The 12252-nt window shown below is 47.4% G+C and overlaps 1 protein-coding gene across 1 annotated transcript; it reads right to left on the reverse strand.

The window, feature by feature from the left end:
* Window positions 1–480: 480 nt before the first annotated feature.
* On the reverse strand, window positions 481–11960 carry NT5C3B (5'-nucleotidase, cytosolic IIIB). The gene is made up of 9 exons (XM_012765752.3): window positions 11863–11960; window positions 11592–11690; window positions 10933–11002; window positions 10801–10847; window positions 5667–5752; window positions 4672–4761; window positions 2919–3081; window positions 1917–2117; window positions 481–978 (listed from the first exon to the last, which is right to left on the reverse strand). The coding sequence occupies exons 1-9, from the start codon at window positions 11950–11952 to the stop codon at window positions 844–846; spliced, it is 981 nt and encodes a 326-aa protein (XP_012621206.1). The 5' UTR covers window positions 11953–11960; the 3' UTR covers window positions 481–843.
* Window positions 11961–12252: the final 292 nt, after the last annotated feature.

Consider the following 12252-nt stretch of genomic DNA (forward strand, 5'->3'; position numbering starts at 1 on the left):
TGAAGACGCCAGCAACGCCAGGCAGTAGTGCACATATCATTGATACTGTGGCACACAGTTTCCCTCAGGTCCCTGCTCTCAGCACTCCCTTGTGGGTCATTATCCATTTTAGTGGCCCCGGACCCACGACAGGTGGAAAAAGAGGAAGAAGGAGAGCCAAGATTGCTGGAAAAACCCATACCCAAATGGATTCCCCTGGGAGCCCCTAAAGAGGGGGCTCTCAGACAGGGCCACCCCAGCTCAACTAATCCCAACTGAATTCCAAGTTTGATGGCTTCATCAGAATAAAGTCAAACCCTTCCAGGTCAGGATTCTTCCAACCACCCCTCAACCCTGAATTGAATTTAGGCTGTGCTTGGACAGGCCCCCAGGCTAATTTATGGTGGTTTGCAAACTGCATTCCATGGAGCCCTAGAGGCTTCTCAGAGATTCCTCTGCAGGCTCTGCTCTGCCCTCCCACATCCCCTGAATCAGAATAGCTGTTTTTTCGGTTTTCTTTATTTTGATCTGTTTCACACATTATATTTGTTTGAAGAATAGCATCCCATGTTTACAAATGTTTTAAAAAAAGAATCATTAGACTAGACAATCCTTAGAGCACGAACATGCTGTGGTCCATGGTTCATCGGGATCAGCGCCTGTACCCCACCCCTGGCAGGGCCTCCCTCAAGCCTCCGGTGATGAAGGCACCAGGAGAGGGGGGAGGGAGGGGCGGGAGGGGCATGGAAGGGCCCAGTCTTGGCGGCCCTGGACTTTTCCCTGTGCTCATGGAGGAATGGCCTCCCGGGAGGCGTCCCCTCCTTGTCTTGGCCTGCAGGGCCTGGCCCGCGCCCGCGCCTGCCCTCAGGAGCCCTGGATCTCCACTCGGTCCCCCTGGTGCAGTATGTGCTGCAGCAGCCCATTGACCACGTCCAGCGTCTCGTCCTTCTCCAGCACGATGTCATAGGAGTCCATGTAGCGCTCCCGCCGCTCCTCCACCTGCCCGGGGTGAGGGAAGGAGCCAGAGAGTCCCCAAAATGCCCAACCACCCATGCTTACTCTCAAGCACCTGGGGCTGGGGAGGAGGGCATTCGAGCAGCAACTCCCAGCTCCCTCTAGAGAGCCTCAGGGTTCAAGGTTACGGGAAGCTGCCCTTGGGAGACACAGATGGGTGATGGGCAGGGCTGCCACCATTAACCCTTGGGTCAATGTCAAAGACAATAACAAGGATCAAAACAAAACAAAAACCAAAAAACCAGATGCTGCCTCTAATCCCCTTGGACTGAGTTTCATACAGCTCAAGCACCCTCGTGGGCTCTGGCACCTGCTGGCTGAGGAGGAAGTGCACTGGTGGCTGCCCAGCTTGTCCTCTTACATTGTGTATCTTTATAACCACGCTGTTTTCACCCGTCAGTCTCCAGCCTGTTATTTTTTTCCTCTAAATTATAAGCCCATGTCCCAAATACCAACATCTCCCATTTCAATCATGCCTTCCAGATACGATTTAGATGAACGGACAATCAGCCTCAGTTTCCTAAACTCTACCACCTTGGACAAGTTACTTCACCTCCTTGCCTCAGTTTCCATATCTGTAAAATGGGGATAACTACATCCAAGAGTTGTTGTAAGACTTCAATCAATGAATATCTGTGACATACTGAGAATAAGGCCTGGCATAGGTAGCACTCAGTAACTTTAGGCTGGGATCAAGTGCCTGGCATAATCCTCTCTCTGAACTCCTATGTCAGGCCACGTGGTGAGCACGTAGCTATCATCACTGCGTGTCTCTGTTTCCCATGAGATTATGCGCTCCGAGAGAATGTGGCTTATGTCTTACCTCTGAACCCGTAACACTCTACAGTGTGCAGCACATAGGTGGTGTTCAAATGCACTGGCAACAGGAATGCAAAGAGAAGAAAGCCCTGGTTCCTCCATACCTTGTCATTTAGGAAGCCGATCTTGAGAATGTTCTGCACACCGGGAACCCCATCAGCCATAGTGAGGTCCCCCATGGAGTCTCCAAGCAGGATGATGTTGGTTTTGCCCTTCAGCTGCTGGAAGTAACCGGAGTTCTCGCACACGGAGCTGTTCTTGTTGTACGTGTGTATGAGCTGGCCCTTAAAGCCCTGTAGGAAACCCTAAGGAATCAAGACAAGAGACAGACAGAAGGGCTACAGGGACACATGTGGCACCAGTTTTCCTGTCTCCCTCACAGAGGAAAGAGAACTTGGAAAGCCATAGATAATGCCAAAACTTGACTGTTGCCTAAATTAGGGCCAATGGGCCAGATCTTGCCTGTTTTTGGAAATAAAGTTTTCCAGGGACACAGCTATACTCATTTGTCTTCATATTGCCTATGGCTGCTTTTCTGTGCCATGATGGCAAAGTTGAGCAGTTGTAACAGAGACTGCTCACAAAGCTTAAAATATCTACTTTCTGGCCTTTTACAGGAAAAGTTTGTAACTCTTGGTCTAAACTAACAGGAGCCATCAAATAGTATTGATTATCTGTTTTGGTGGAACCATAAGGTTCCTGACATAAATGCTGTTCAGGTCACATGTGTGCTAATGCTCAACTGTGGGCCACATCCTAATCACAGGTCAATGTGATGAAAATTCCAGTTATTGGTTTTATGGAGAAGAAGTCGGAATGTGAGTGAGTTGGAATAGCCCACTCTGGCTCTAGAAAAACAAGTCAAAGTCTAAGCCCTTTAGGACCCAGGATGGCACATGACCCATGACAGTGACATGGGGTCAGCTGACCCATAAACTAGGTACCCCATGGCACTGTCGGTCAAACACCAAGAAGACGGTCCTTTGAAATTAACCCATAAATAACTGCAACTGCCTGAGGGCAAAGGGTTCGTGTACAGGGTCAAGTGCCCTGGCTGGTGATCCCCACCCTACTTCCTTCCCCAGCCCAAGTGAGAGTGAGCTCACATCTTCATTAAAATCCATGTAGTTAGACACAATGTGGATGTTGGGGTGGAATACTTTCATCTGTCGGATAATTTCCTCCAGGATATCACCAATGCCCGCCGAAAAGATGAAAAGGGGAATGTTGTTATGGTAGAGTGTGTTGAAGAACGTCTTGTATCCCTCCCTGAAAAGAGATGAAGGAATTTTGAAGTGGCACTGCCTCTGCTCCTGCTCATTGCTTTCTACTTGGGCTATATGTTTTAGAATTTGGCCGGGTGTGGTGGCTCATGCCTGTAATCCCAACACTCTGGGAAGCCGAGCAGGAAAGATCCCTTGAGGCCAGGAGTTCGAGGCTGTAGTGAGCTATGATTGCGCCACTGCGCTCCAGCCTGAGAGACAGAGTGAGACCCCATCTCTAAAAATAAATAAATAAAATAAAATATTTATTTTAAAAAATATTTTTAATTGAGTACACAACATATTCAGTGAGTGATTAAAGTGTACAAATCCTGAGTTCAGCTCAGTTAATTCTGCAGTATGTATACACCCAAGTAACTAACTAACCAGCTCAAGCTTCCCTCATGGTCCTTCCCAGTCAATACCATCCCTCCCTATTTTGACTTCCTATTGCCACTGACTAGCTTTGCCTGTCCTTGAACTTCATATAAATGGACTCATACAAAATGTACTCTTTTGTGTCTGGCTTGTTTTGTTCAATATAATGTCTGTGTAGTTTATCTATTATTTTGCATTCAATGAGCAGTTCATTCTTTGTCACTGCTACATTCCATCAGTATCATTTCACCATATAAATATGCCACAATTTATCTATCCACTTGCCTCTTGATAGACAATTTGGATGCTTCCAGATTTTAGCTATTTATGCTGCCAAGAAAACCTTGCCCATGTCTTAGATGGTGGCTATATGCATTCATTTCTCTTTGATATACAACTAGGAGAGGGATAGAAGGTAGGCGTATGTTTTCTGCTACTGTTCATACAACCAGGCAGCTATCCTGGGCACCTTCATTGGGGACCACCCCCACCCCAGCACTTACTGGGCCAGCACAGGTCTCTTCTCTCTTGGCTTTTCTGGAGCCAGCAAAGCAATCTAACAAATTAGGATACACAATCCTTCTTTTTGTTGTTTTTTTTAGAGACAGAGTCTCACTCGGTTGCCTGAGCTAGAGTGCTGTGACATTAGCCTATTTCACAGCAACCTCAAACTCCTCAGCTCAAGCGATCCTCCCACCTCGGCCCCCCAGAGTGCCAGGATTACAGGTGTGAGCCACCTTGCCCAGCCAGGATGCACAAACATGAGGGCAGTCACCTGTCGGCTCCTTCCTTTCTGAGTCCCCACCCTTCCTCCAGGAAAGAAAGCCCCAGTAGACAGGGCAGCTCGGTGAAGGCCACCAATGACCGAGGGTCCCAGCCTAGCCAACTCCCATGTCTGGATAAAAAACATCAGTCACCAGAGGGACCCAAAAGTCTTTCACCATTGTGCAAATGAGCTAGACTCTGTGACTCTGTTCTAGGCAACGAAGCCTCAGTCATTTCACACTGTATCCACTAACAGCCAACTGTTTCCTGGCAAGGGTAGGAAATCCTTTAATTGTAAAAAGAGAGTAAAAACAAGACCTTCTTCCTTTCAGTTGCTCGTGTTGCCATGTCTCTCCAAGCAACTAACTTCTCTCCACCCTCCCCCAGCCTCCTTTTTGTGAGTAAAACAGTTTCAAATGGTCATCACAAATGTTTTCCAGAGCAAGCAACTTACCTGAGCATTGCATTGGACTCTCTGACCACCTGGGCTATCTGAAACTTCTGAATCTTCTGCTGACACAGGAGATTGTGCGCTTTGGTCCACCTAGAAACAGACACCCACAAAACCCCAAATTCAAATGGCTCAGGTGAGCAAAGTGTCCTTTCCCTTTACAGAACAAAGTCCCCTTTGACAGCATGGATGACGAAGGCCTCATCTTTCTCCACAGAGCCATTTCCTAAAGGACACTGGCAGTCCTTAAAAGGAAGAGGTGAGAAAGCGACACCAGAGAGGCAAGCGTGGACTGCTGGAGTCGAAGCTCTCCTGAATCCTTTCCTCTGTGACTCCACACGCTGCAGAGATGGGGCTCTGCCAGTGATGCTGGTTTCTACAGGAGGTTGCTAAGATTTGAACGTGTCCCCCAAAGTTCATGGGTTGGAAACTTGATCCCCAATGCAGAAGTGTGGGGAGGTGGGACCTAATGGGAGGTGTCCGGGTCATGGGGGCACTGCCCTTATGAATGCTATTATCGTGGGAGTAGGTTCCTTAGAAAAGAAAAAGTCCAGCCACCCCCATCCACCTCTGCCTTTCCACAATAGGGTAATGCAGCAAGAAGGCCATTACTAAATGCCAGCCTTTTGATATTGGACTTCTCAGCTTCCAGAACCGTAAGCCAATGAATTCTGTTCATTATATATTACCCAGGCTGAAGTAGTCTATTACAGTAGCAAAAAACTCTCAACATTAAATGACAAGGGTCATTTCCCTACAGCACTTATCCCCCAAACCAAGGGGTTTCTAACTGACCCCAGGGATTCTTGAAGGGACTCGACTCTAGCAGCAGCCACGGCAGCCCCACGTGTATCTGCACAGTTTGTTCTAGCAGCTGGGCTCACAGCATCAGGCTAAACCCTCAGGGAGGTAAGGGGAGCCTGTCATCTGCTCAAAGCCCTGGGAAAACCCACCCCTCCTGTCCACCCTGTCTCAAGCGTTTCTGCACTGCCACTTACCACTCCACCATGTGAGGCAACTTCTCCTTGATGGTCCGCTGGGGGTCAATCTCAATGGGGTAATAGTGGTGAAGGAGCGCCGAGAGCTGGGACGTCCACATGAGGGGAAAAGCTGTTAGTCCCCATCAACTTTTCCCCAGCAAAGTCCTACAACTTAGTGCACGAAAAAAATCACACAGAAGATGCACCTTCACGTAAAATTGTTAGTTTTCTCAAAGTTTGGATTTGGGGATGCATCATTTACAACAATGGTCCCCAACCTTTTTGGCACCAGGGACCAGTTTCATGGAATAAAATTTTTCCACGGCCCTTGGTGATGCAAGCAATGATGAGTAGCTGCAGCGGCTATAAAAACAGACGAGGCCGGGCGCGGTGGCTCACACCTGTAATCCTAGCACTCTGGGAGGCCGAGGCAGGCGGATTGCTAGAGGTCAGGAGTTCGAAACCAGCCTGAGCAAGAGCGAGACCCTGTCTCTACTATAAATAGAAAGAAATTAATTGGCCAACTAATATATATAGGAAAAATTAGCCGGGCATGGTGGTGCATGCCTGTAATCCCAGTTACTTGGGAGGCTGAGGCAGCAGGATTGCTTGAGCCCAGGAGTTTGAGGTTGCTGTGAGCTAAGCTGATGCCACGGCACTCACTCTAGCCTGGGCATCAAAGTGTGACTGTCTCAAACAAAACAAAACAAAACAAAAAACAAAAACAGACAAAGCACCACTCACTCACCTGCCACTCACCTCCTGTTGTATGCCCGGCTCCTAATTTCATGGAACACAATTTTTCTAGGGGCTCAGGTGTGGTATTTCTCAGCCCAGTTCCAAGGTTGGGAACCACAGACCACAAATTTACAGGACTCTGGCTTCTTCTCTCTTATCATCTTCCAACATAATTACTCAAGACACTTGCATTTAGCTATTTGGTAAAGTCTGGGAGCACTTAGAGTCACAGAGCTGGTCATTCCTTTGCACTCACCCTGAGAGAGTGAGGTCAAGGACTGAACAATATAACAAGCTTTCACTTTCAGGTAAAAGGGAACTAAGTTGTTTTGTTTTTTTTTATAATTAAAAATTTTTAGTACTCAGTTGTCTTTTTGTTGTTGTTGTTGAGATAAAGTCTCACTCTGTAACCCTGGGTAGAGTGCGTTGGCGTCATTACAGTTCACTGCAAGCTCCAACTCCTGGGCTCTCAGCCATCCTTCTGCCTCAGCCTCCCAGGTAGCTTGGACTATAGGCATGCGCCACCAGACCTGGCTAATTTTTCTATTTTTTTTTTGTAGAGACAAATTGTTGAGCAATTTTCCCACCTTGGCCTCCCAGAGTGTCAGGATTACAGGCGCAAGCCACCAAGCCCAGCTGTATGTTTTGTTTGTTTTTCCTTTTTTTTTTTTTTTTTTTTTTTTGAGACAGAGTCTCGCTTTGTTGCCCAGGCTAGTGAGTGCTGTGGCATCAGCCTAGCTCACAGCTACCTCAAACTCCTGGGCTCAAGCAATCCTTCTGCCTCAGCCTCCCGAGTAGCTGGGACTACACGCATGCGCCACCATGCCCGGCTAATTTTTTCTATATATATTAGTTGGCCAATTAATTTCTTTCTATTTATAGTAGAGACAGGGTCTCGCTCTTGTTCAGGCTGGATTCGAACTCCTAACCTCAAGCAATCTGCCCGCCTTAGCCTCCCAGAGTGCTAGGATTTCAGGAGTGAGCCACCGTGCCTGGCCTTGTTTTTCCATTATTAATTAGCTTAGTCATCAGAGCTTCACCAGTAAGAACTGATTAATGCTGTATTTCCCAAAATGTGGTATACTTTCTCAAGGTGGTAGGCAAAATGATTTTAGGGCATATATGGATAAACACTTTTCACTTCAGTAGTTTCAGATTCATTTCATCGTACGTTAGAAGAAAACTAGCACATCAAACTCATGCTTTCATAAAGATTGTTTCTTTGTAAGTTAATTACATTCAGATTTTTAAAAACAGACCAATCTAAAGAAAGATAGATAATAAAAGTGATGCAGAGGTCAGGCATGGTGATTCATGCCTGTAATCCTAGCATTCTGGGAGGCCAAGATGGGAGGATTGCTTGAAGTCAGGAGTTAGAGACCAGCCAGAGCAAGAGCAAGACCCTGTCTCTACAAAAAATAGAAAAATTAGCCAGGTCTTGTGGTGCATGCCTGTAGTCCCAGCTACCTGGGAGGCTGAGGCAGCAGGATCACTTGAACTCAGAAGTTCAAGACCAGCCTAAGCAGGAACAAGACCCCATCTCTACCAAAAATAGAAAAATTAGCCTGGGCCAGGCGAGGTGGCTCACGTCTGTAATCCTAGCTCTCTGGGAGGCCGAGGCGGGCAGATTGTTTGAGCTCAGGAGTTCGAAACCAACCTGAGCAAGAGCGAGACCCCATCTCTACCATAAATAGAAAGAAATTAATTGGCCAACTAATATATATATAAAAATTAGCCGGGCATGGTGGCGCATGCCTGTAGTCCCAGCTACTCGGAAGGCTGAGGCAGAAGGATTACTTGAGCCTAGGAGTCTGAGGTTCCTATGACCCAGACTGATGCCACGGCACTCACTCTAGCCTCGGCAACAAAGTGAGACTCTGTCTCCAAAAAAAAAAAAAAGAAAGAAAGAAAAATTAGCCTGGCAAGGTGGTACATGCCTGTTGTGCCAGCTACTCAGAAGACTGAGGCAGGAGGATAGCCTAAGCCTAGGAGTTTTAGGTTGCTGTGAGCTATGATGATGCCACTGCACTCTAACTGGGGTGACAAAGCAAGACTCTATCTCAAAAATAAATATATAAATAATTAAAAATAGGGCCAGCACGGTGGCTCACAACTATAATCCTAGCACTCTGGGAGGCCGAGGAGGGAAGATCACTCGACGTCAAGAGTTCAAGACCAGCCTGAGCAAGAGCAAGACCCCGTCTCTACTAAAAATAGAAAAAAAATTAGCTGGACAACTAAAAATATATAGAAAAAATTAGCCAGGCATGGTGGCACATGCCTGTAGTCCCAGCTACTTGAGAGGCTGAGGCAGGAGGATCGCTGGAGCCCAGGAGTTTGAGGTTGCTATGAGCTAGGCTAATGCCACGACACCCTATCCTGAGCGACAGAGTGAGACTCTGACTCTAAATAAATAAATAAATGACTGACACACAGATCATAAAAATAGAAGATCGTACTTTGGGACACAGCATGTGTGGTCAATTCCATCAAAGTGTCAACATCAGGCAAATTCACAGCATCTACACGTGTCATCCCTGGCTGAGGTTTGTGTACATGCCAGGACACTCCAGGGTGGCTGTTTCAGAGATCATGTATCATAAAGAGCCAGTCAGTAACACTGCCCAGTATAAATGAGAATGGACTGAGTAAAGAATTTTGTAGATGAGTTTAATGTGATTAAAAAATCTACAGAATAAATAAAAATTCAATTTTCAACAAAAAGGAAGAAAATAATATTATTAAAAAAATAAATAAATACAGGAATTTTAATATTTGTATGGTCTCAGGAATATGACGAGATCAAATGGAATCCCTGTCCCTCTGTCCAAAAGAGGATTAAATGCAAAGATTACATAATTACAAAGGCAGAAAGCTCCTGAAATGTACTAAGATTCTCAATGTGTGTGTTTTTTGGAGTGTGAGGACATGTTTCTAAAAGTGTACTGGAACTCAAGAGAAGAATATAATCTTGAAAAAAGCAAAAACCTGTCTTGTGTAAACTTTGCTCCCCCACCAAACCCATCGATACCAAGAATTTTAGTTTCTCTAGCTTCTTTATCCATGAGAGAGCATCCAATTATCTTATTTGTGCACACAGCTTTCTATAGGTTCATAAGATCAAGGATGCTGATGACCCGAAAAAGTAACTTGACAAAGGCAATCAGTGGTGAAGCCAGAGCTACCTTGAACTAAAAGTGGCATCTTTAGAGGGTCAGGTTTTACAAATGTAAGGGTTATCTATAATTCGCTGCCTATTTTAATAACAAGTAATCATAACAGAGTCTTGGAAGAGCTGACCAACATGAGAGACCAACAGACCAGTTAGCATGCAATTAAGTGAATAATTAAATGGAACTAAACGATACAGTTATTCAGCAGAAACAGCTCAGCAACCTGCAGAGCAAAGTGCAGCTATGCAGCATGGCTCTGCTCTGGCAAAGCTATCCTGAGGGAGGAGTGTGGAGCAAGGTAAACCAACAGTGAAGGCTACAGAGATCGCTTTCTGGTATTTGTATACATCTTACAGAAATGGGATGGGAGCTATCATATATTGACATTAACTCAGAAGTTGTTCTTGATATCTGTTGCCTTATCAAGAAATGTATATTATTGGCCGCCTGCGGTGGCTCACACCTGTAATCCTAGTACTCTGGGAGGCAGAGGCAGGCGGATTGCTCAAGGTCAAGAGTTCGAAACCAGCCTGAGCAAGAGCGAGACCCCGTCTCTACTATAAATAGAAATAAATTAATTGGCCAACTAATATATATAGAAAAAATTAGCCGAGTATGGTGGTGCATGCTTGTAGTCCCAGCTACTTGGGAGGCTGAGGCAGAAGGATTGCTTGAGCCCAGGAGTTTGAGGTTGCTGTGAGCTAGGCTGACGGCACGGCACTCACTCTAGCCTGGGCAACAAAGCAAGACTCTGTCTCAAAAAAAAAAAAAAAAAAGAAACGTATATTATCGATGAAAGAATATAATGTAGTGGGAAGAGTCTAGGATACAATCACATCTATGCAAAAACCAAGCTCTGCGACTTGACTGTATAACCCTAGGTAAACTGCTGAATCTCTCTAAGCCTCTGTTTTCTCATTCGTTAAATGGAGACAAAAATAGTCCTATCCACCTTTTGGAGTTATAGGAGGATTAAATAATGATGTTCAAGTCTCTTGTAAACTCTATAGCTAACAGTAAACCTAATGTCCATATTCCAACCATTAATCATCATATGACCTGGCCAATAAGGAAAAGCTGTCCTAAAGTATTAAGTAAGACTAGATCCACCCAAGCATAACAACAATTTCTTTACAAATTAATTTTACAAGGTTTCTCTCCTGGAATCTTTGGTTCTAACCAGGAACCATTTGAAGTAGCATATGACAGCCATTTCTGAGCAAAGAAGTGGAGCAACCCACCTCTTTCTGACATTCCTCACTGATGATCTTGCTGTTGTCCAGAATATCTGGAAAAACACAAAAGTCCTTTTACTTGCCCCTTAGAAGTCATCACCTTGTTAAGCTCAACAAGATAGCTAGTGTGTGACTTACTGTGAGAAGAAGGGCATCGCTTTCCATTATATGCAAACCTGCTCAAGGTCATGTCAAAATCAGAAATCACCTACAAAGTAAAAGAGAGATGAGGTCTAAATAGGTACTTTCTCATGTGGCTCTGCCTCAGCCTGGGGGATGATTATGGAAGTCAAAACAGCTTAGTGGTCAGGCTGTAGGCAAAGCCTTGGGGGAGTTAGGGAAGGATGGAGGGGGGACAGGGAAGAAGTGATCCTAATTAGTACATGTTAACCCTGAGGAAAACCCAGCTGGGGGAGGGGGGCCTGAAGCCTCAGGACCCCTCTAGCTCTTTCAACAGCACCCATCTCAATGCCATGTCATCTTTCCTATGGGGTATCCACCTTTATGGCCCATCTCCACATCTTCGACTTCTCGGCGAGCCCGCTGGCCTGGGGTGTTTTCTGTCTAATTAGAGGAAGCACCATAAACATACTGACAAATATGAAATCTAGGTTTTAGGACAGCTGGGATCTCCTTCAAGGTAAAACAGGAGACCCAACCTGCTTCGGGCCCTGGCCATTTCTTGAGGCGGAGGACTTGCAGGTACTCGCTGTAGAGCAAAGCGGGAAGGCCCAACGGGCAGGAAACCTCCCCAGCCGCCCCCAGACCCGGCTGGCCCAATCTCAGCCCAGCGGTACCTGTAACCGGTCTCCCCCGCCCCTGCGGAGGGCGCCCACGATCTCCTGCACCCGCCCGGGCTGCCGCATCAGGACCGAGGCCTTCATCAGGGTGCTCACCTGTCCCGAGACCCGAGAGAACCGCTGACCCCGGCGCCGAGGCGGGGCCGGGGTGCGCGAGGGGGTGGTACTGGCTGGGGTGGCGCGGCAGGGCCTCGGCGGCCCGCTGGGAGCCTCGGAGCGCCCCAGGGGTCGGGGCCCGCCCCACGCCAGACGCTTCCTCCCGTCTCACCTCCTCAGCCATGGCGCTCGGGACCAGATGGCGGCGCCAGGGACAACGACCGCCCCAGAGGCCGCACTGCGCAGGCGTCGCCTTCCGCATGGGGGGGCGGGGCGGACAGCAAAGCAGGGCGGGGCGGAGCCGGGACAGGGAGGGGGCGGGGCTGGCGGAGTCCGGGGCGGGGCTGGCCGGGGAAGGGCGGGGCTGGCGGGGTCCGGGGCGGGGCAGGGCAGGGCCGGGCACTGGGTGTGCAGGGAGACTCGCGCGGCCTGGGTAGGGTGGAGCTGTACGCTAGGTAGAGAAACTGCAGGTGGGTTCTGTTGTGAGGAGGGTGAGAGTCCCAAGATGTTTACGTGGATGGGTGAGCTCCTGCCACTCTTTCTGGAGCAAAAACCCTGGCAA

Source organism: Microcebus murinus, chromosome 18, assembly GCF_040939455.1.
Source record: "Microcebus murinus isolate Inina chromosome 18, M.murinus_Inina_mat1.0, whole genome shotgun sequence".
Classification (NCBI taxonomy): Eukaryota; Metazoa; Chordata; class Mammalia; order Primates; family Cheirogaleidae; genus Microcebus; species Microcebus murinus.

Bases quoted from the DNA above. Each gene is read 5' to 3' on its own strand.
- NT5C3B (XM_012765752.3), bottom strand. From the start codon at position 11,952: ATGCGGAAGGCGACGCCTGCGCAGTGCGGCCTCTGGGGCGGTCGTTGT. The intron at 5,753-10,800 runs GTGGGTTGCTCC...TGGACGTCCCAG, and splicing joins GTGAGGAATGTCAGAAAGAG to CTCTCGGCGCTCCTTCACCA. The intron at 2,118-2,918 runs GTGAGCTCACTC...TTGATTCCTTAG, and splicing joins ACATGGATTTTAATGAAGAT to GGTTTCCTACAGGGCTTTAA.